Raw genomic sequence first — 22,641 nt, 5'->3', positions numbered from 1 at the left:
ACTTCGGTTTCTTTAATGAGTAAGGGGTAGAGCACACATTCCGCTGATCGTTAGTTTTGAAAACACGCAGGACAATTCTCACAGCGTGGCTAACGCCTTAGAGCTGTAGCTGCTGACGAGGACTACGCGTCTAGACTACTGGACTAGAGCTGTTGGGCCACGCTGTGCCTCTTCTTTTTAAATACTTGAAGAAACACCTTACTAACTACTCCCAGGCACAAACGTCGCATGTGAGACAGGTGTATTAGCTTTCCATCTTTGTAAAACCTGAAAAAATCAACTCGGGAGAGACTGATTTGGTTCACACTTTCAGAGGTTCTCGTCCACGGTGGGCTGGCTCCGTTGCTTTTAGGCTCATGGTAAGACCGAAACATCGTGGCAGAAGGTGTGGCCGACAAGAGCGGCTCACCTGTGGGGACCCAGAAGCAGTGAGAGAACCTACGGGCAGACTTTCCCCTCCTGCTTTTGCCCCACTCGGGCCCTCAGCCTACTGGTTGGTGCCGCCCATTTTCAGGGCAGGTCTCGCACCTCTGCCCACTGTCTCACATGCCAATCAGCTCTGAAAATCCCTCACAGACGCACGGTGCGCTTCACTGACTTCCTAGGTTTTCTAGATCTCATCAACCTGACAACCAGGATTAAAAACGGGAAATCGTACTTCAAACTAAATGAAAATATAAGGTGCCACTCTAGTCAAAACCACGTGAAACGCTCTCCCCGTCTCAGTGTACCACTGACTATATTCTGCCCTTACGTCTTCAGACAGGGACAGATTTTAAATTCCACTGTACCACAGTTTGGCTGTGGCGTGTCCTCCAGAGGCCAAGTGTGAAAGGTCTGGTCCCCGTGCGGCGCTGTTGGCAGGAGGGGGAAACGATTTCACTCGCTGGCCAGGAGGTGCGTGGTTCTGCTCCGTCACACTCAGGGTCAGCAATCCAACACCACAGCCTAGGCCCAGAAGCAGATTGGAGCTTCGAAACAGACGTCTTCTCTTTACAACCTGACCGTCTCGGGCGTCTGGCCAGTGATGGAGAGCTAGTACACACAGTGTCTCCCAATTCCATTTAAAATAGTGGAAATGTATACAAGGAGGCCATGGTTCCCCCTTCATTCATTCATTCAACAAGTATTCATTCCACGTTTATAACAACAACTTCTTATTTCTTTCCGGTCTGGTGGATTGAACAGATTAGTCAGGACTGTATAGAAGGAAAGTTTCTGTATATGTTACTTGCTTTCCATTTCATTCTCATAGCAACACATGCAAAGGCTCCGTGAGTCATCCAGCTCAGCTTTCTGTATTCACTTCTTTTAAATAGAAAACAATGTTCATCATTTTCGTGACAGTACAATGAATTATACCTTTATTTTTTTCTCTTGCACAGACTGACTGATGCGTTCTCTCAGGGGTTTCATGGATGAATTACCCTCTTGTACAGGAGATCTATGCAAAAAAAAAAGGTAAAACTGCATCACTGTGGTCTGAATGTCTGTGTCCTCCAAACTTCCAGTGCACATCTACTCCGGGGCAAGCCATGGGGCCTCTGGCGGGTGCCTTTCCCTCACAGGAAGAGGCTGCCTAAGGCACCACCTAGGAGGCACGAGCTCCTTCCGCCTCTAAAACTGTGAGAAATAAACCTGTCTTTTCCAGATTATGCAACCTAAGGGATCACAGCCCACGGGAATCAAGACACCCAGAAACCTAAGTGGCTCTTAAACCAGTTCTCCACTCTCCTGCTCCAAAGCACAGGTACAGGACAAGAAACCTTTGGCTATGTTTATAATACTTTATAAAGTCGCCGAACTATTCTGGGAGTGCTAAAAATTCAAGATTTGCTTAACTAATTCATTCAGTAACTGAGTGTCTCCTGAACATGTACTCATTTGTGAGGACTATTCAAGATGTCGTGGTGGACACAAAGCTTTGCTCACTGGCCTGTGTTCGGGTATCGTGAGGACAAAGTCAGGAAATCAGACATCCACATAACTAAACTCCAAAACAGGCCGCTCCAGAAAAAGAAAAATGAAAAGTGGAAGTTTGAGAAGGCACAATGGAAGAGATTCCTGGAGTTCGGTCACACCACCCCGTATGCCTCAACAAATCGACCCTTTTCTTGTCTTCATTTAACCAGTGTTAGAAGCTCTGTGACTCAAGACCATCATCTAATAAAAGACAAGTCTATAGTAAGAAAAAAATAACTGACTTAAACTCATACACTTAATGTCCTTAATTTTACCGTTTTGGTGCAGGTCATTAAAATTTTACTCTACCACATACCGTCTGCACTACAATTAGAAATGCTAATACAGAACTGAACGGTAAACAACTGAAATGTGTTGGCCACATGACTAAGTACAGAAAAATTCCTTTGTAAAATAGATTAGGGATGAATTTTGTTTATACAAAGTCTACAAATACTTCAAGACAAGGATAGAATTCAATCTGTGAGAAAATTACAATCATCTTTGCTTCTACCTAACGGCAAATGTCATTAAACAGAAAAAAGATTCGTTTTCTTTATACCGTTTTCTGAAATTCTAGCACAAGCTGTAAGTAAAATACTGGTAAGAGAAATTTTCATTGTTATAAGAATATTTGGGCAGTGTGAGGCAGACTCATCGTGGAAAGCTACTGCCAGATGACAACCCTGAGGGACAGGTCACTATGAAGTCTCTCTAGAGAGGAGCGGACACGGAGGCACAGGGGAGCCCATGACGTGATCACAGATGAACAGGACGATTTTAGGCTTAAGATCAGCCTTCTGAGCAGGAGCTCCGGAAAGAAAACAGAGAGCATCGAATGGTAGGATAACTGAAAATTCTCTAGGATGTACTAACTGCCGTTTAAAATGGTTCTGATAAAATGGTTAATGTCCCTAAGAGTGAATCTTCATTTAAAAATAACAGCACACTATTAAAAGGCTGACTTCACCGTTGTTAGAACTGGAGAGTCCCTGCTGCAGACTGAAATGTGTGCACCCCTAAAACACCAGTGTTGAAGCCTTACCCTCAAATGTGACTGTTTTGGGGGCAGGACTTTTAGGAGATGATCCATTTGGCCTTACTGAGGTTACCATGGCAATGCCCTCATTTGATGAGAGAGGTGACCCTGGCAGGCGAAGGAAGGCAGGGCCACCTCTGTGTGCACACGTCAAGGAATCAGAGCAGCGGTGTGAGCAAGAAGCAGAGGTGCGAGCAAGAAGCAGAGGTGCTGATCACACCAGCACCCATCTGTCCCTACACCTTGGCCCCACATCTCCGGTCGCTGTAGCCAGACTTTCTATCGGAGCAGACGGGGATGGTGTCAAGTTGCCATCATTACCGGCATTAATTTAGCAAGTATTTGTTCTCATACTGGGAAGATGAACCAGTAAATGTCAATTCCCAGGTAAATTTGCTGTGTACATCCTCTCCTATAAGCACCATTTGGAGCAGAGAGGCCTCAGGCTTTGGAGAAAGAAATGCTCGTTACTTGTTCACTGAGCTATCCAGTTCTAAAGTGGGGACACTATTACAAGAAGGTGCTGCGAGAGCTACGATAATTTAAGTGAAAGCATTTAGCGAAGTTCTTGCTGCACTGAGAATAAATATTTTCTCAGAGCAAAAAGCAAAGAAAAAAACAACACTGAAACCCAAATACTCCTGAATATTATCTTTTCAATCCATAACCTCTTCTTTGCCTTTAATATTTAATCTCCCTTTAACTAGCTTTTGCTTACTTCATACTTTGCTGTAGTTTCCAAATTTCTGACCAGAAGCATGTATTTCTTTTATAATCAGTAAGCGTTTTCCTGAGACTTTGGTGTAACACCCACATCACTCACCGGAACAGTGTGAGGAGAGAAGGCCCATCGCGATGGCCTGTGTTCCCGTCGCTGTACAAAAGCTCTGCTTTGGCAGCTCTGCTTGGCACCCCGGCTGCTTCTTCGTCCAGAAGAACCAATAAGGTCTTCACAGTGTCTCTGCCACAGTAGGCAGTGCCATGGTTGATGGCATGAGATTTGGGCTAGAACAAAAAGTACCCCAAACTAAGGTAAATGTCATGCACTGAAAACACATACTGAAGGAAGAAAGGAAAAAACTAATTTTAAGGAAATGTAACACCCACCCCAGCTGCGTGAATCAGGTGGCTGGAAGGCATGGGATGCTTCTCCTGGAAGCCATCTCAGAGCCATCTTATCAATTTCAGGTGCACAAAAATGGTAACATCAAAAGACTATTTTCTGGTCATTCAAGAGAATCTAGGTGTTGCCTCACACACTAAAGGAAGATGAGGTTCAGGCAATCTGAACAGTAACGGCACAGACTGCTGCTAAGGTCTCATCTGATGTGGAAATGAAAAGCTGTTGACATCCGTTCTTTACATAGTCATTGATCAGTACGTCTATGTCTCAAGCATTATGTGTGAGCTACAGCTACAAAGGCAAAAAACCACTGCCTTGCGGAAACCCATGGGCTCCTCGATAAGACCACGGAGCAGCTCTACCATCTCCCTCGAGGACGCTCAGTGAGACTTCTCCAGTGTGGGGAGGGCACACAGGGAGTGGACAGAGTACCATGGCGTCCAGGACGGCCTCACAGAGGAGGAGCCTCACAGAGGCAGGACGGAGCACCCTCAGGAACCAGGGTGGGGAACACGAGAAAGGAGGAAGTTGGTCGGATGTGCTGGAAAAGCTCTGCGCACCATGCAAAGTTAGGAGCAGCTGGTGACAAAGCCAAAAACGCTTGCTTTCGTAGCAAGTCTGGACAATGACCCTATTTAGGTTTTAGAAAAATCACCAATAGCCAACACAAAGTGCATTTCAGTGTGAGAGCGCTATCAAATCTTAGAGACAGGGCCACAAATTAAAAGGTTATGAAAGAACAGGTCTGAACTAAGACAGCAGCACCAGAGATAAAGAAAGCAGATTAAAAAGGGAGAACTCAAAACACTCAGTGACTAGACAGGAAACAGAAGAAAACGTATGATACTATCACATTCCTCACAGACACACATAGGTGTAAATTCGGAGCCATTTCTAGCTAGGTCTAATAACAACTTAGGAACTGCATCGCTACACGAAACTCTGGGGAAGCTACACAAGGGAAACTCGCTGGCAGGCAGGGCTGGTGGACCCTGTGCCTGGGGGTCAAAGCGGCCTTTTCTGGGCCTTCTGGGCCACCGTGCCAGTTTCCTCAGCTGTCACACTGGTCTGGGCCTCCTTTCTCTTCCGGCCACCACACAAGCTCTAAGGCCCAGCTCCACGGGGCTCAACTGCCTCCCATAGTGCGGGGCGTGGTACTTTGCATCCATGCCAGAGAACTCCACGTTGCTGAACCCTAACTTCACTGAGTATTATCTAATTGTATTTTTCAAAGACACGTAATTTGGTGGAAAACATAAAATGAAGAACCAGGTTGTTTGCACTTTTCTTTTGTCAGAAAATGGGACAAATCGGTACCCCTATTAATTACCTGCAATTACAGCAGTTCCTCATTTTTAGTTATAACCTGGTTGTCGTCTGAGCCCAGCTCGTGTGTGTGGAATGTTCACACACATGATATAATGGAGTGCCATCCCGTAATTTCCCCCACGCTGGGATTTCACAGTAAGTCTAAAACTGTGTCATTATAAAAAATAGCTAAAAGTGGTCACTAAGAGGGAGGAAGTGATAAATGAATGAATAGCAAAGCTCAGGCAGACATCTCTTTCCCCACACTGCCTGCCGCCATGACGCCCAGCAAAAGGGGCACCTGTGGCTGACCACGTGACCACAGCACACCCCCAAAACTCTGTTCTGAAGCCAAAACACGGTGTCAGCCTACTGCATGCTACCCTACTGCATGCTACCACCTATTCTATTTGACTACATAAGAAAATGAAGAAAGAAAATGTTCTCGGAATATACAATGACAAGATTGCCAGCGTGGGGACACCAGACGGTGGTAGACGGGAATGGATGTAGAAAACAAGAGACCTCAGGGAGCTATAAAAGACAATAAACTGCCACACGGATACCATTTCTAACAAGACTGCTGCCGTCCTGCAGAGAGCTTAGTGCTGGGGTCAGGAACCAGGCTCCTACATCTGAATCGAGGGGGAAATAATTGTTCCATAGGAATAATTCCTGAAAAATACCACCGAATATCTTAATGCCCATCGAGAATTAAAAGTTTTTAGTGCTGAAAGGGATAAAGATATTACCCAACGACTCGCTTTCACATATACAAAGTTTGGCCCAAAGATGTTATGATTTACCCAAGTTGAACATAATCCTATTGAGAAAATTAAATTTCAACACCATCTCAGGACACAGGAAACAGATTATCAGACTTAAGTGGCAACGGCAAGCCATGGACATGATAAACAGAAGAGAGACGATGTTCTGTATAGAAGACAAGAAAGAAAGAGCTCATTACCCGCGCAGGGCTGATGTCAGCGGTGCTGAGAGCTCTGTCCTCTTGTTGAGAATTGACAATATTTTTAATCCTCAAATCCAAATCCTGAGCAACTTCCTCCACTGCTTTGCAAAAGGACTCCCTGCTGCTTTGGCCTTTAATCAGCTGCATCTTTATTGCCGACAGTATCCGACCCCCTGCAATGCTGCAAATAGAAGTAAGATGGCCTTTATAACAGCACAGCAAACGGCATGGAGTATAGGCTGGAAAATCTAAATCTCAGCATTAATCAACACCTTTCAAACAATGTAGCTTTGATCTCACAAATCAAACAGTGAAACATGGAAGAAAAAGATGAGGACCGCTAAAAACAAACTTAAAAGTTTTTCAAAAAGCCAGTCATTTCAACAAGTTCATACTTTATTTCTAAGCTGAATGGAAATGACTTAGTTACATATGAACTGTTAACAGGTCAGGTCCAGGCACATTCGTGCATAAAATCTACCTTTGGATACCACCGAGATAGTGAAAATACCTCTCTCACATTGAATACCTGGAATCTTTTTTTTTTTGGTACCGGGGAATCAAACTCAGGTCCTTGCGCTTGCGAGGCAGGCAGCGGAACCACTGAGCTAAATCCCTGGCCCAAAAATTATTTTAGAAGCTTTTGTTTTGGGGGTTGTACCGGTGATCGAGCTCAGGACCTTGAGCTTACGAGGCAGGCGGTGGAACAACTGAGCTAAATCCCCGGCGAATACCTGGACTCTTGAAGCCAATTAAGTATCAGACGCCCCACATCACAGGTGAGAGAACTGAGTCTCATGAAGGTCAAGCAGCTGGGCTAAGAACAACACATGGTGCTCTGGGCGAGGGAGAAGGAGGGGGGGCGGAAACGGCCCTGAAACCCGTGAAGTAGCATCCTGACATGCGAAGGCAAAGTATACATGGAGGAGGAAGTTAAGCGAGCTAGAGCTAATCCACTCGCGGCGTCCAGCAACAGGAGAGGGTTCTGCAGCTCCGAGGTCGCCATCCCAGGTCCCAGAGAGCGGCCGGTCCCGCTGGCCCAGCACACGGCTCACCTTCCCCGAGCGGCTCCTTCCGGTGGGGCTCCGGGGTTTATCCGTGGGTTCACACCCTCTGCCGCACTGCCAGGCTCCGCGTGTGAGCACGGCCTCGGCCCGCACGGTGCGGAGAGCGATGCTCCCCGTGTGAACAGCAGGTCCGAGCAGCAGGACAGTTCCAGGAAACCTCCCGCGTGATGACGGTCACAGGGTCGGCCCCACGCTCCCAGCATCAGGATGGCATTCGGCTGTGTTCAAAATGCCCGTTCCTGCCCGACTGGACCAGTACCTCTGACAAGGCCCCTGGAGAGTCGCGCCGTATAAAAGTATCTCTGGCGAGCTCCCTAAAATCCCGTGCAAAAATTAGCACATTGACAAAAGCGAGTCACAGAATTCGCTCAGTGGCACCGCGCCTGCCTCAACAGCAGGCGAGGTTCTGAGTTCGATCCCCGGAACCAAAAAAAAAAGCAACCACGTTGAACACTCTTCAGCCACCGGTTCACACTCGGTGTACACAAGCACATGACTGACCACGTACGTATCTGCTGCACATCTGTGCACCTTTCAGAGTGAAGCTCTTCACAGGAAAGCAAAAGCTAGTGTATGAACACTGTTGTTCCTATTCGCCTCCCTGCACGGCTCACACGGACACGGTGCTGGTCTCAGTACTCCGGGGAAACTCCGCGCTGAGCGTGAGCGAGAGGGAGAAACCCACACCCTCCGGGGAAACGAGCGCGAGCTGGGGCGGGTGGCGGACGGGCCTCCCGGGGCCAGCACTGGGGCCGAACAAACACGCGAGCGGCCGGGTCGGGCTGCGGGACCCTCGGGGAGGCAGCTGCTTCGGCTTTTACCGGACCGGGCCTCTGCACCTCACACCCGCGCCGCTGTTTTTCTGACACTCTCCCTGCTCTGCGCTAACACGCAGACAACTGCTTTTTGTTTACTGGCCGTGCACCCAGCAGCGCTGTTGCACTCTGGGTAACTTTAATAGTTTGCTCCTAGGTTCTTGGAGTTTTCATGTGAGCATCATGATCAGTTGAGGTTTTTCCTTCCCTTTGAAATGTCTTATCTCATTCCTTTTTTTTGCTTTATTAATCTGAATGAGCCATGGAATACTCTGCTGAAAAAACATGACAAGAGAAACAATCTTACACTGAATGCTAAAACATCTTACTTTCATAAACTAGGTTTTCATGGAAACCCTTTCCAGCAAGTTACAGCCCTGATTCTCAGCTCATCTTTACACTGGGGGTCACCTCTGGGCCGTGGTTGTGTGGTTAAAGAGTTAGGCCATGAGGCCCCACCTCGGGCCTTCCCTGGGTTTTGTTCCCTCAGACTTTAGGGGCATATGAGAAGTTATCCACAAAAAACAAACAAACAAACAAACAAAAAGGCCGGGAATGGTGGTGCACACCTGTAATCCCAGCACTTGGGAGGCTGAGGCAGGAGGATCGCTCTGAGTTCGAGACCAGCCTGGGCTACACAGTGAGTTCCAGGTCACTCTCAACTACACAGTGAGACCCTGTCTCAAAACCCCCACCAAAAAAAAGAAAAGAAAAAGAAATTATCCGCCATTATTAGTTTTGTGGTGGGTAGGATCTCATTCTGTAACATAGGCTGGCCTCAAACTCCCAGTTACCCTCCTGCCTCAGCCTCACAAGTGCTGAGGTTATAGGTGTGCGCCACCACGCCCGGCTCTATTCCTGATAAACTTTAAAAGGAGAATGCAGGTAAGAAAGGCACCCTGGCAGCTAATACCTAACTGCATCACACCAGAGCCAGGGAAGAGGAAATGAAGCCCCAAACTCGGACCAAAAGAAACACCTGGAAGAGAATGCAAGGCACTGGTGCAGACAAATGACCGGAAACGTCTGTGTTATGGTTCATTCTTTATGACAGCAAGGGAAGGGCTCTTCCATACCATATTTAAGAACTTGACGACTATTTGTCGAAATGAACTTCATCTTTAAAATTTGAGTGTGATGACTTGAGTGTGATGAAAGGTACCATCATAAAGCATTTCAAAAATGATTCCAAAATGTTTTAAAAACAAAAAACGTTACCATCAGATTAGACTGGCAAATTTCAACCAGGTTTCTGCCTCTGTTTATTTTGTCCAACAGAAGACGCAGATCAGAAACTGATGCCACATTTTAAACTTCTGACCAGGGGCACTGATGCCGTGGACCGAGCGATGCAGGACAGGCGAGGGCGGAGCGCGCGTGCGCTTTCTGGCGGCACCTACTGGCAGAGCGAGGAAATACAGCCAGCCTGCCCTGAGCCCTGGAAAAGCTGCCACCAGGGGCTTTCTCTCTTCCCTCCTCATTATTCTCTGGACTCCAAATGCACTTCCGTCTCTAAACTTTAAGGTTTCGAGACAGAACTCACAAAGAGGCCAGAGTGAGGCCCGCAGGAGTGAGGCTGTGAACAATGTCACGCACTGGGCTGAGGTTCCCGGGCTGTAGTCTGTGCCTATGCGGAGTCACTGAAGTTTTAGCGCGGTTAACACAGGCTGTTTCCGACGGGGGAGCAGAACGCACCGGTCAGAGACGGCCGAGAAGTCCACAGGAGAGGACGAGAGAGCAGTGCCAGCCAGCGTGGAGCCTGGAAATGAGACAGTAGCTACAGGAACCAGACAAAGAGAAAGAATATGAAAAGTACTGAGGAGCTGAGGGCTCGGGGTGAGCCAGGGAAAGAGGAGGCTAGGATTCTCCCAGATCTCTGCGGGGAGAAGACTCGTCCCTGGAGGAGAGGATGGCGTCCGCAGGGCAGGATGAAGATTCGGTGGCGGGCACGCGAAGTCCGAATCCCTCTGAAGTACACCCTCAGAGCTAGTTGAAGATGCGTTTCTGAAACTCGGGAAGGGAATCTGGATCAGAACAATCGCACAGATGCAGGCAGCTCGGCAGACAATAAGAGAATGAGATCTCCGAAGTCACATGAAAAGCAAAGCTCCGAGACTGTGAGTGACCCATGTGATCATCAGCTGAGGGAGAACGTGAATATGAGTCCAGCACACACAGGTAGTAAACGCCGAGCGGCAGACGCGGGGCCAGGCCAGGGAGTGTTAGTGGAGAAAACCAACACGCCTCACCGATCCGACTGCCCGGGAAAAATACCCACTCAACAAACAGGGGAGAGGGAAAAGGCAGCGTTTTTTTATTATTCTTCAAGAATTTAAGCTATAAAAGGAAGGAGAAAGAACTAGAAAAAAAGCTTTTTCTTATAATCTTTATTATAAACAGTGACTTAGACTCCAAGTAGACAGAGGCTGAAATTATTAGACAAAATGAATTAACTGGAGGGCAGTGACCCAGTAGGCTGCCCTCACTCTCCCCGGATCTGGCTGACTGCTTCAAGCTCATCCTTGAAGATTAAGCTCAACTAAGACAGCACCCGGACAAGCAGGGCAGAAACCTTTCCCCGGCTTCCACAAACCAGGGCGCAGGTCCCTCCCTCTGTACGTCACGCCATGTCTCCTTGCGTAAGTAGGGGATATTTTAGTTTTCAAGCATTTCGTTTTTTCAATTAATAAAATGCCTACCGCAAAAATTCCAAACCACTGTAAGAAAGAAAAAGGATCGCTCAAGTCCACTACAGAGATGCGCCCACCTGGAGATACTACTTCTTCCGGGTCTTCCCAGAAGGTGGAGCAAGTAATTACTCATCAGGCCCAGACGAGGTACCGGGAATGAACGGCTTCTTACTTGAAAACATCTCCTCCTTCAAAGCTTCCCCCAAAATGCATCTCTTTCTATGCTTTCAATCATTTTCCCAACCAGAAACCCTTCCAGATTTATAACAAATTACACTGCATTGAATATATGCATTTATCTTGGCTCCTTCCCAAAACCTAACGCAAAAAACAAAATGGCAAAAAAAGAATTTTAACTTTATAAAGAAAGAACGGGAGAGGCAACAGCGGCTGATGAGCAGGGACATTTCCCCCAAGTAAGGAAAGTTGAGAGGGAGAGAGGCAGGGGTTGTGGCTCCTGGGCGCCCAGAACACAGAAAACTAAAGCCCAAGGGGCTGCAGAAAGGGACACGTGTCAGGACCTTCCAAAACTGAAAACAGCACTGAAGGCTGAGGTGACAGCCAGGCGGAGAGCAGGACACCAGTGTGTGTCCCAGCAGCCCTTCTCCCGGAGCCACACGCACACGCCTCAGCTGGGCATGCGAACCAGGGTCGCCATGGAGACACCAAGCAGGAAGTCAGTGCAAACTTCTGATTAAAACTCCACACACAGCCACCACGACTGACCCATCCTGAGCCCCAGAGCGTCACCAGCGAGACTGACAGCTTTCGGAGACAGAGGACACCTTTGTGAGCATTTTGGGGAAAGCCCCAAAGGAAAAAACCTCGTTAGTGACATCTGGGTAGGAAGTCGCCAGCAAAAGGGCCAACTGGCCGTGTTCATAATCAAGGCGGCTTGTCAACTTTACAGAGCCTCGTTCTTAAACATGAAAGGGCAATGCAGAACCACAGAAAGAGCAAACCAGTCTAACAAACTGAAACACAATCTAGACCAAACAGATGTCATCTAGGAAGCAGGTGTTTTTAAATTATCATTGAGAACCTTAGATCAAATATGACAGTAGAAAAAAGACATTTGTCTCTCACTTGCTTTTAATAAGAAGCCAAACTCAGAGGCTTAACAATTAAAAATAAGGCCCTGAAATTCAAGGTAGAAGCAAAGAAGAATTCATGAGGCAGTGGAGGAGCTTCAGAGTTCACAGCCCTGTCCGGCCAGGTCTGGAGCAAAGGCACAGAGGGAAGAGGAGAGGAAGCGCTCCAGGAGGGAAGGCTCCCGGCAGCGTGCAGACCAGTGGGTGGCCCCGCACTGACAAGAATGCTTAGTTTTATTGTGAGCTTGGTATCAAAATGATGAGCAATATATAAGAGGTAAAGCAAAAGGAAAAAGCCGATCATGATTCACTGTAGCAGAAAGAAAGGATAAGCGTGTCAATCGGCTCAGCCACCGGAAACATCAATAGTCACAATAACGTGGCTCGGAAGTGCGAGATAACCCCAAACACATCACTCATACGACAGGAAGGCGAAAGGGAAGTGTGTGTGAAGGTCGGGTGGGGACGGGACTGTCAGGAGCTCCTGGAGTGCACTGGAAACCCTCACATCACAGCAGACGCGAACACCACTGTCCAGAATTAAAAAGCCAAAACCAGCTGCAAACACTTTCATTTATAGGAAGTAGATACAGAAGCAAACACATGTTTAAAAATTAAGCCTTCCTATGAGGAAGACTTTTCAATTCTAAGATTAGGGTACATCTAAGACCAGGTACATCTGCAAGGTATTACAAAGGTATTTTAAATCACCTGTTATCTCCAAATAAATGGCCAGCCAGTTTGTTATGTGGGATCCGGCTGCTCACTTCAGCGGTACATATACTAAAACCGGAATTCAAACGATGCCGCAGATATTGACTACAAGTCATTTACAAGTCATTTTTCAAAACCCACTCACAAATGTACTTCTTTGTATCCGCGTAAGAACAGGATCCAGTTAAGAATAAAATCCTGACAAAATTAATCCTGGTCTTAGATCAGGAAGAAGCTTCGCAGAAGAAGGTAAGACTGGGTATCCAGGTCCCAGCTGCAGCTCCAGTAACAGTGCAACCAGGGGCAAATCATCAGGCCCATAGCTCTGACTCCTCCCTCCCCAGCCTGGGGCAGTCACAGTACCTCTCTTGGACGGTTGTTACGATATCACATGATAACCCAGGAGGAGAGCAAGCACAACTCAGTGTCCGACACCTAAGTGACATCGCCGGGAGCTATTTCTATTAGAACTACGCAGTAACAAATGAACCAGACAGTAACCCACCATCGTGACTGGCATACGCAGTACAGTCTGGCCCCCAAAGTTAATCAAAAAGTTACCATTCGAAACAGCTACAAGTAGAAGTCTGTAAGATTAAAAAAACTCTTATCGCCAATATATGTACAACAAAAACTACAGATGCTCCAAAGATTTACCCATAAGAAAATACTAACAGAAAATAGATATTTCTTCAGATCTTTTTCAATTTTCTTACTCATTCTTGGTTTGTTTCTTTTATATAAAAAGTTTAAAAGAGGGCTAAGGATTTAGCTCAGTGGCACCAAGGCTGCCTTGCAAGTACAAGGTCCTGAGTTCAATCCCTGGTACTAAAAGAAAAGTTTGAAACAATTATCTAGTCAGTAATTTCCTGTCCTCAAACATCTGTTTCTTCTGGATAAAGATAGGTGGTAAGGTTCTTTGCCAACCCAGGCTAGTTGGGACTCGCCCCCTGACTCTGGCAAATACCTTTGGATCACAGTGAGGCAGAAACTTAGGTGGGGAATCGTGCAATTAGAATCTGCCCACCCACATATTCTGTTTCTTCTCCCTGTTGTTTTACCTGATACGTGGTCATTTCAATGCCTCTTTCATTCTCGCCTCGGATTCTGTGACCCTCTCAAGACAGAACCATAACGCATTAGTCATTTGTGAAAAGTTATTACCTTGGGTTTGGTGTTTCTCCAAGAATCTCATGTAGTTTGTCGATGAAATTAATAAAACTAGATAACCCCTTTACATGTGTCCTTAAAGGGTCAGAGGGCGAGGGGGCGTAGCCTTTCCCTCCAAGCTCGATCGTTCTAATAAATGATGTGGCCACCTATGAATGAAAACATATGATTTCATGTTAACGGCCCCGGAAGTGAAAACTCCAGGTGCTCCAGGTAACACTTGGCTCACACTGGCTTGGAGTCTGGAGCAAAGGACCACAGAAGCAAGTGCCAGGCAGGCTCCGGCCAGCAAGGGAGACAGAGACCACGCGCCACAGGCCCACACTGGGGTGGTGAGGGGCAAGGGAGGCACTGAAGAAGAGGCCCGCATTCATCAGAACACACAACTGACCGCAAAGGACTTGCGTACAGGTATCTTCTTGTTTGGACTGCTGTTAGAATCAGTACTCAGTGTCAACTGATCTGTTAAATGGGTGCACTGGTGTGAACCGAATACTTTCACTCTTACTGTAAAATGCAGATTTAGACTAGATAATCACTAAGTTCCATTCGGGAACCAAGACTGTGGAATCACGTGGAGTTAAAAGGCCTCGTCTTTTCAGTCTTCATCAAAGACCCAATGTTCTAAAGCAGCATTTTCCAAAGTGTTATCCTGAGGCAGACTATGATATGTTAAGAATTTGGGGGAAACGTTCCATGATCAAAGAATGGAGCAAACAACCTTCAGTAGCAAGGTTAACTAACTTCTTGTAAGTTTTAAACAGATTGCTTTTTTCATTTATTTTTTATGGTCTCCAATTTCTTCACTTTTCCGCCGTTTACACAGATCAGTGGGTTTCACTTGGCAGATCTGCACATGCGCACAAAACACCTGGCTCATTCCCACACACCCATCCCCCACGCCGCTGCTCTGCGGGTTCAGTGCATGTATTTCGCTCATATCCATCCCCCACCGCATACTTACACGCCCTCCCTCCCTCTTATTCCCTTCTTGTCTAATAACTTTCCCTTCTACTTTCTTCTCATCTATTTTAGATTCCACATACTAAGGAAAACATGCAATACTTGTCTTTCTGAGTCTGACTTATTTCACTCAACATGATGGTCTCCAGATCCATTCATTTTCCTGAGAATGACAGAATTTCACGGTTTATGGCTGAATAATATTCCACTGTGTAGCTACAAAGAGTACATGTTCCTGATCCGGTCACCTGTTGATGGGCACAGAAGTTCCCTATGTTGGCCACTGTGAATTGTGCCACAATAAACAGATACTCGGCATGTCTATGGTATGCTGATTTCCTTTGGGTAAGGATCAAGGGGTAGTATACAGGTAGATCAATGAGCTCTATTTTTAGGTTTTTGAGGAACCTACATACAGATTTCCATAGTGGCTGTACTAATTTACATCCCACCAGCATGTAGAAAGTTTCCCTTTCCGCCTGCATCCTCACCCTTGCTAGTCTTTATTGTATTTTGTATTGTTTTTTTTTTTTTTGCACCGGGGATCTAACTTGGGACCTTGCGCTTGACAGGCAGGCAGCAGAACCACTAAGCTAAATCCCTGGCCCTGTATTTTGTATTCTTGATGACAACAAATCTGACTGGGGTAGATGAAATCTCAATATAGTTTTGATTTGCATTTTGCTAATGAGAAGTTGAACATTTTTTTTCATATACTCACTAGCCATATGAACTTCTTCTGAGACGTGTCTGTTCAGTTCACTGGCCTATTTACTAATTGTGCTATCTGATTTTTTTAGTTCTTTATATATTTTAAATATTAGTCCTCCATTGGAAGACAGTCCCTCTCTTCCTTCTTTTGTTTCTTTGCTGCACCAAAGCTTTTTAATTTGATGCAGTCCCATATGTTGGTTCTTCCTATTATTTCCCATGCGATCAGTGTCCTACTCAGGAAGTCTCTGCCGGTGCCTACGGCTTCAAGTGTTGCCCCTATATTTCCTTCTAGCCATTTCAAAGTTTCAAGTCACACACCTAGCTCTGTGATCGATTCTGAATTGATTTTTGTACCGGGTGAGTGACGGAGATCTAGTCCAAGTTTCTACAGGTGGATCTCCAGCTTTCCCAGCATCAGTTGTTGAAGAAAAGCTTTTCTTTTTGCCAGTATCTGTCTTTGGTTCCGTTCTCCAGAATCCAATGGCTGTAGTTGTGGGTCTGTTTCTGGGTCCTCTATTCTCTTCTACTGCTCTGTGTATCTATTTCTGTGCCATTCCCGTTTGGTTTTTGCCACCACAGCTTTGTAGTGTAATTTGAAATTGGGTATCGTGAAGGCTCCAGCCTTGATCTTTTTCACTCAGAATTGCTTTGGATAATCTGGATCCTTTGTTTTTCCATGTGAATTTTAGGGTTGCTCAATTATGCAAAGAATGCCCCTGGTATTTTGAAGAAGACTGCACTGCGTCTGTAGACTGCTCTGGTCAGATGGCCAGTTTGACAATACTAATCCTGCCAATACGTGAGCGTGGAGGGCTTGCCGCTTCTGGTGCCTTCATTCCTTCTGCAGTATCCTGAAATTTTCAGTGTGGAGATTGTTCCCTTCCTTGAGGATCTATTTTACTTAAAGCTATTGTGAATGCAATTGCTTTCTGGAATTTTTTCTCAGTCCATTATTAGTGTATATTAAAGCTACTGATTTTCTTATTTTTATATCTTTCCATTTTGCTGAATTCATTTATCAGCTCTAAAAGTCTTTTGGCAGACTCTCTAGCGACTTCTAAGTACAGGAGCACATCATCCACAAACAAGGATCATCTGACTTCTTCCTTTCTTATTCGTAGCCTTTTGAGTAGATATCCTGGCCTTGCTCTGGAGCAAGCAGACTTCTTTACAACAGGATGCCTCACAGTTCCTGATAACAAACACACATTACGGGTAAGCAGCACAGACATACGCGATGGCTAACCTGTTTGCCTTTGGAAATATTTATTCAAGGAGCATTAATTCCGCTTTGGAAACATAGAGTCAAGAAAAATCTACAAAGGTTAGCACACTCGAGGAGGACATCTATGAGGAGACACTGCTTCAGAGAAATCCTCCCTTGCTAGCTTGAAGAACACAGTAAAAAAATAGCATGGATTCTCAAATACACGCATGGACACAAAGATTAACCACTTAGAAGTGTTTCACCGTAGTTACAGGAACTCTTTTTTTAAGGTACATAGATCTGCTGCTCAAGGGCTCCTAATCTTAAAAATATAACACATCCATACCTGAAAGATAGACATCTGTTTCTCTCGAGCAGCATGTTTCAAATCGGTGAAGGCCTCTCTTCCAAGCCCTCGGTCAGGAATATTGAGAATATGAGCCAAGGCCAGGTCATTCTTAGAATTCACTAGCAGGTTTAAATACGAAAAGATAATTGTCTTTGCTAGTAGCTTCACCTGTAGAATAAAATATTTAGTTATTTCCCTTTCTGGAGTTGTTCTAAACCCACAATAAATTTTTATTTTTTTTAATTTAATTTACTTTATTGGTACATTCTAGGTAGACAGTACAGTTACATTCATTACTGGGATCTTGTACCTTTACACAAAAAATTTTTATTTTTTTTAATTTAATTTACTTTATTGGTACATTCTAGGTAGACAGTACAGTTACATTCATTACTGGGATCTTGTACCTTTACACAAAAAATTTTTATTTTTTTTAATTTAATTTACTTTATTGGTACATTCTAGGTAGACAGTACAGTTACATTCATTACTGGGATCTTGTACCTTTACACAAAAAATTTTTATTTTTTTTAATTTAATTTACTTTATTGGTACATTCTAGGTAGACAGTACAGTTACATTCATTACTGGGATCTTGTACCTTTACACAAAAAATTTTTATTTTTTTTAATTTAATTTACTTTATTGGTACATTCTAGGTAGACAGTACAGTTACATTCATTACTGGGATCTTGTACCTTTACACAAAAAATTTTTATATGCAGTACAAATACATATGATCATTCAATCACGATACTTAGCTCTTTAGGAAAAGAAAATCATCATATAAGCAAACTTGGGTTGGATAATCAGCACATTCTCTCATAAAATCAATTCACTGCCAATAATAAACTATGAGCACATAACAACTATCATAACTGTTAGGAAACCGTTCTTAGCAAACTATATAAAAGATACTGTCCAAATCTGCATTTCTGACACAGTCCTCTTTCACTTCCCTCAAGATAGCTGCCACTAAACAACAGACAATGCTAAGGTCCCAGCAGCTAAGAGCATGAGCCAACTGGCTCTACTTGGTCCCTAAATCTACAACCCCAAGTGTAAGGGCTAAAGTTAAGTGGTTAAACTCTTGAGAACTACTATATACTGGCTTTACCAAGTAATGCCAAATAACCACTGAACGCTTAAGATGAAGAGATTAAACCGAATGCTCAGCAAACAATAGCATGTATTTATGATGGCATTAATCGGCCTCAAGCAGAGCTAAAGACCATTCACACACAACAGGCTTTGGAGAACTTCGGTCTTACATACATACTGCACTTACTCTTCAGACTCAAATGATAAACCAAGGCACTTAATATTATTTTTCTTAAAATCAGCTACTTATAGCAACTTCTAGTATTAAGGGAGAAGCAATTACGGTAAATCTCACAGATACCAACTATAAACTATTAGGGAAAATTTTTTAAACATAACTGTGTAAAGACACTGGAAAACATCCAAAAAGCAGGCACAAGATAGGAAATTTATTGTTAAAAGTGATCCAACAAGGCTAAAAATTGCAAGTTTATGATTATTTGAGGCCCTGCAAATTCTAGTAAATGGGAAGTCAGTAATCTTGTGAATCTTCCAGATAACGACTTTGAAGTAGTAAACAAACATTTCAAAATACAATTTAATGATGCTGGAAAGTGTTCAAAAAGCAGACAAAGCTGGAGGAAATTCTAATTTTAAAATGACCGCAACAAGTAGGGTATGAATTAAATTTGTGGATTACTGCCCAAGAGTATGCTCAAGTTCATGCTATGGTTACAGAAAACAGGGGTGACTTGAGGTGCCAGAGATCAGGATTCAGGGCTGAGAAAGCAGGGAGAAATGCACATGGGGGAATCCTCGTAATAATTCAGAACATAAGCAGCTCAAATGGTTAGCAGCTAACCTATGCAAGCACAGGAGAGACTGTAGGGGGCCCATCAAAATATAGGCACAAATCAAAAAGAAATCTTTTCTACAAAGAGTCAGAGCTGTGAGTCCGAAGGTTTGCTTGACCTAATGTATTCCAGAACTGCAGAGCTGAAGTAGCAAAAACCTGAAGCTGAGCAGGCCTGAAGTGTTAGAGTCAGAGCCTGAACCTGTTAGAACTGGAAAATTCTTAGGAAGAAAAGGAAGCCACTGAGAGAATAAGCTCCACCCTTGGCTGACCACCAAATTTGGTAAGCAGAAGGGTCACCTACAAAAGCCAAGCTAAAAAAGCAACAGAGGGAGCCACAGTAATTGATATCACCAGCTACCCATCAAACAGGGAGATAAGATTTTGACATCCAGGCAAGCAAACTGTCTGCTAGAACAAAAGAAGGTATTTCTCAGAAGAACATAACAGAATTCAGAGTTACTAGAAAATATTATCATTATTGTAATGGCTCATTCAAAAATTACCAGACACTCAAAAAGGAACATATCACACAACCAGGATAAAAAACACTCAATAGAAACTTCCATCAAGAGGACCTAGACATAGAGTCTATCAGACATCATATCAAGACAACTACTATAAATTATGTCAGGGCATTATAAGAAAATGTTCAATGAATCAGGGAATATATGCTATCAATAAAGTAACAGAAGGTATGTCAACAGAAAAGTGGATGCAATATAGAAAGTAAATGTTTGAGCTAAAAAATATAATAAGTAAAATTTTGTTGGATGGGCTGGATAGCAATTTGGAGAGAGTAAAAGAAATCACTGAACAAATGAACAAGATAGATCAACAGAAATTATCAAATCTGAAACATTAGTAACAAAAACTATTTTAAAAAACCAAAGAGATCCAGGAGACAATTTAAACAAGTCCAACATACACATCATTAGAATCCCTGAAGCAGTGTGAGAGGACCAGAAAAGAGCAAGATGCAATTATGTCTCAGAGCATCCCAAACTGGAAAACATTAACCTGTAGCTCCAAGAAGCTACTCCTGCAGGAAAAATACAAAAAAAAAAAATCACTCTTACACACAACCAAAGATGAGAGAAAATTCTGAGACCAGACAGAGCAAAATAATACATCATCTACAGGAACAAAGAGAAAGTTAACAGATTATCAAGAAATACGTAAGCCAGAAGACACTGGAACAATAAGACACTAGAAAAATGATCTCAAGAATTACTGTACAATTAAAATAATCAAGATAAAGAGGTACTTATGAAAATACACAGTAGGTGCAATAGAACAGAGTCCAGAAATAGGCTGACATGGATGAAGTATTGAGATTTTTCACACAAAAGTATAAAAGAAATGAAGAAAATACAGTATTTTAATAATTCATGTTGGTTGTCCATATGCAAAATGAGCCTCAACCAAACCTCATGCACCATTAATGAAATGAAATCAAAGTGAATCACAGTTGTATCATATGAGAATATAAAACACTTAGAAGAAAATATAGGAGATAAATATTCAAAACCTGAAATTAGTCAAAAAGTTCCTACACATAACACAAAAAGCAAAATCCAGGAAAGAAACCAATTAACTTGATTTCATCAAAATCAAATTCCTTGTATGAAATTCTCTTCCTGTTCTTAAAGAGTAAGACAGTCCAATTTTTGGAGGTCATTATATGTTAAGTAAAAAAACCTATACAAATTACAAGATTTTTCAGCTTTGAAAACTGATTTTCTTCAAACTGAGGTTAAATATTTGTATCTCATTAAAAATTAGGGATAGGAAAAGAAACTTGCCACTGTCAGAAAGCTTAAGAAAAACTGTCCAGTTTCTAAACAAACATTGGGAATACTTTGTGGCACGGATAGCATCAGTTTATTACACAAACAAACAGGACAGTACCCTTCTTTTTGGTATCCTGGTTATGTTTCAGTCTTGTGGATTTTTTCCAACGTAGGCCCTCACTTCTAGAAATGACTATACTTACATGGACTCTGTTCCCAGGCAGCCTCTTTAAAACCCATGTGCACACACGAGAGTGGGAAAACCATAAGTGCCACCTTAGCTGACCATAATGATGGGAGAGATGTCCAATGGCAGCCATGAGTTAAAAGAAACACCCCACCGGTGAGTACTCCACGATGTTTCCCTTGATGTTCACCGAGCACCACATATCAGAAAGGCAGCATCTGTTAGCCTACAAGAGCAAGGTGGAGATGTGGACACCCGAGCCCTGCTCTTGAATTCAGTTAGGGTCAGGTATATACATCCTAGGACAACAGGATACAGTAAGTCCTTAATTTTCAATTACAGAAATATAGTGAAAGGAGAATGCATTAAATTAACTATAGGAAATGTAAGAAGGTTCCTCATTACAATGTAAACATCACTTTTTCTCTGCTTTGATTTTGGCCAAACTATGTTACTCTTCCCAAATGTTAAAGAATAAATAAGAGATAACTGTTTTAGGCAGACAGATACTGTACTATGAAGTTAAAAGGAACCCAGAGGTCTGGGCAAGAAACATTCAAGATGGACTTGGGATATTTTCTTGCATTGGAAAGGAAAAAAGAAAATGCTCAAGCAGTGTAATAGGGGAGGAAAGGAGAATGGAGGGAAAAAAGAAGACTCAAGATACATCATGTACCGGTACAAATTCCCTACAATGAACATGATCATTGTGCATAGCAAAAATGTGCCAACAAAATTAATTTTTAAGAAAAGCCTAAGAGGACGCATAAAAAAGACACAGCAGTTTCCTTACAGTGCTCCCTCTACTTTAGCATCCAAGGTGAAAGAGTACAGGGCCGGGGATTTAGCTCAGTGTCACCTCACCTGCCTGGCAAATGAAAGGTCCTAAGTTTGACCCCTGGTACAGGGGGGGAAAAAAAAAGTGAAAGAATGCAACCGATTTCAAAACACTGAATAAGTAAAATTTTTGAGTCCTTAGCAATTTACACACACACAAAGGAGAGAGGCAAAAATGTAATTTGCCTCTTGCATATATCTACTACACCATCTCCTAAATTAGTAAGGAGAATTAGGCAGTGACCTTGACATTTTTAGAGAACTCCCCTCTGACAGAACAAAGCTTTCCTTTACTGAGAAACAGCAAGTAACGAATGAAAAGGTGACACAGTGAGAAACCCGCTACTCTACAAATGCTCAAGAAGCAAGGGCTACAGGCCAGGATCGCCAACGCAGGCACAGAACCCTGAAGAGGAAGGGCAGAGGGTTGTTACAGACCCTCTTTCACTTTCACTTTGGTGAAAGTGTCACCACCGCTCTCTGCCCAGAATGGAGGGCAAACCCCAACTCTGTACTGAAACCCCAGACCACCTGGGCTCATGCCTCCTCCTGCAAAACCGAGTGAAATGCTCAGCACCAGTTATAAAATACTTCTGAAAAACTGCTAAGCCTAAGTCTAAACTTCTGTTGGTTTACTAGAAATACAGAAACTAGTGAAACAAGTCAAATAATGACATATTACCAGTATGCGGGGAAGAGGAAGAATAGGGAAGGAGGGGGAGAGGGAGAAGGAGGGAGGAGAGTGGGG

General features: G+C 43.8%; 1 protein-coding gene across 4 annotated transcripts in view; it reads right to left on the bottom strand.

The window, feature by feature from the left end:
- Parpbp (PARP1 binding protein) overlaps window positions 1-22,641 on the bottom strand; it is a 54,677-nt gene that overhangs the window by 13,049 nt on the left and 18,987 nt on the right. For all 4 annotated transcript variants that reach the window (XM_010631353.1, XM_010631351.2, XM_010631354.2 and 1 more), the window contains 5 exons: window positions 17,180-17,350; window positions 13,944-14,098; window positions 6,400-6,583; window positions 3,825-4,006; window positions 1,363-1,444 (listed from right to left, as the gene is read on the bottom strand). In XM_010631353.1, coding sequence (XP_010629655.1) covers window positions 1,363-1,444; window positions 3,825-4,006; window positions 6,400-6,583; window positions 13,944-14,098; window positions 17,180-17,350 — 774 coding nt within the window. The remainder of the gene's footprint in view (window positions 1-1,362; window positions 1,445-3,824; window positions 4,007-6,399; window positions 6,584-13,943; window positions 14,099-17,179; window positions 17,351-22,641) is intronic.

This window comes from Fukomys damarensis, unplaced genomic scaffold (genome assembly GCF_012274545.1).
Source record: "Fukomys damarensis isolate Sample0158 unplaced genomic scaffold, DMR_v1.0_HiC HiC_scaffold_15, whole genome shotgun sequence".
NCBI classification, from domain to species: Eukaryota; Metazoa; Chordata; class Mammalia; order Rodentia; family Bathyergidae; genus Fukomys; species Fukomys damarensis.
The sequence above is the reverse complement of the archived record's forward strand: the minus strand, read 5'-3'. Positions and strand labels throughout refer to the sequence as shown.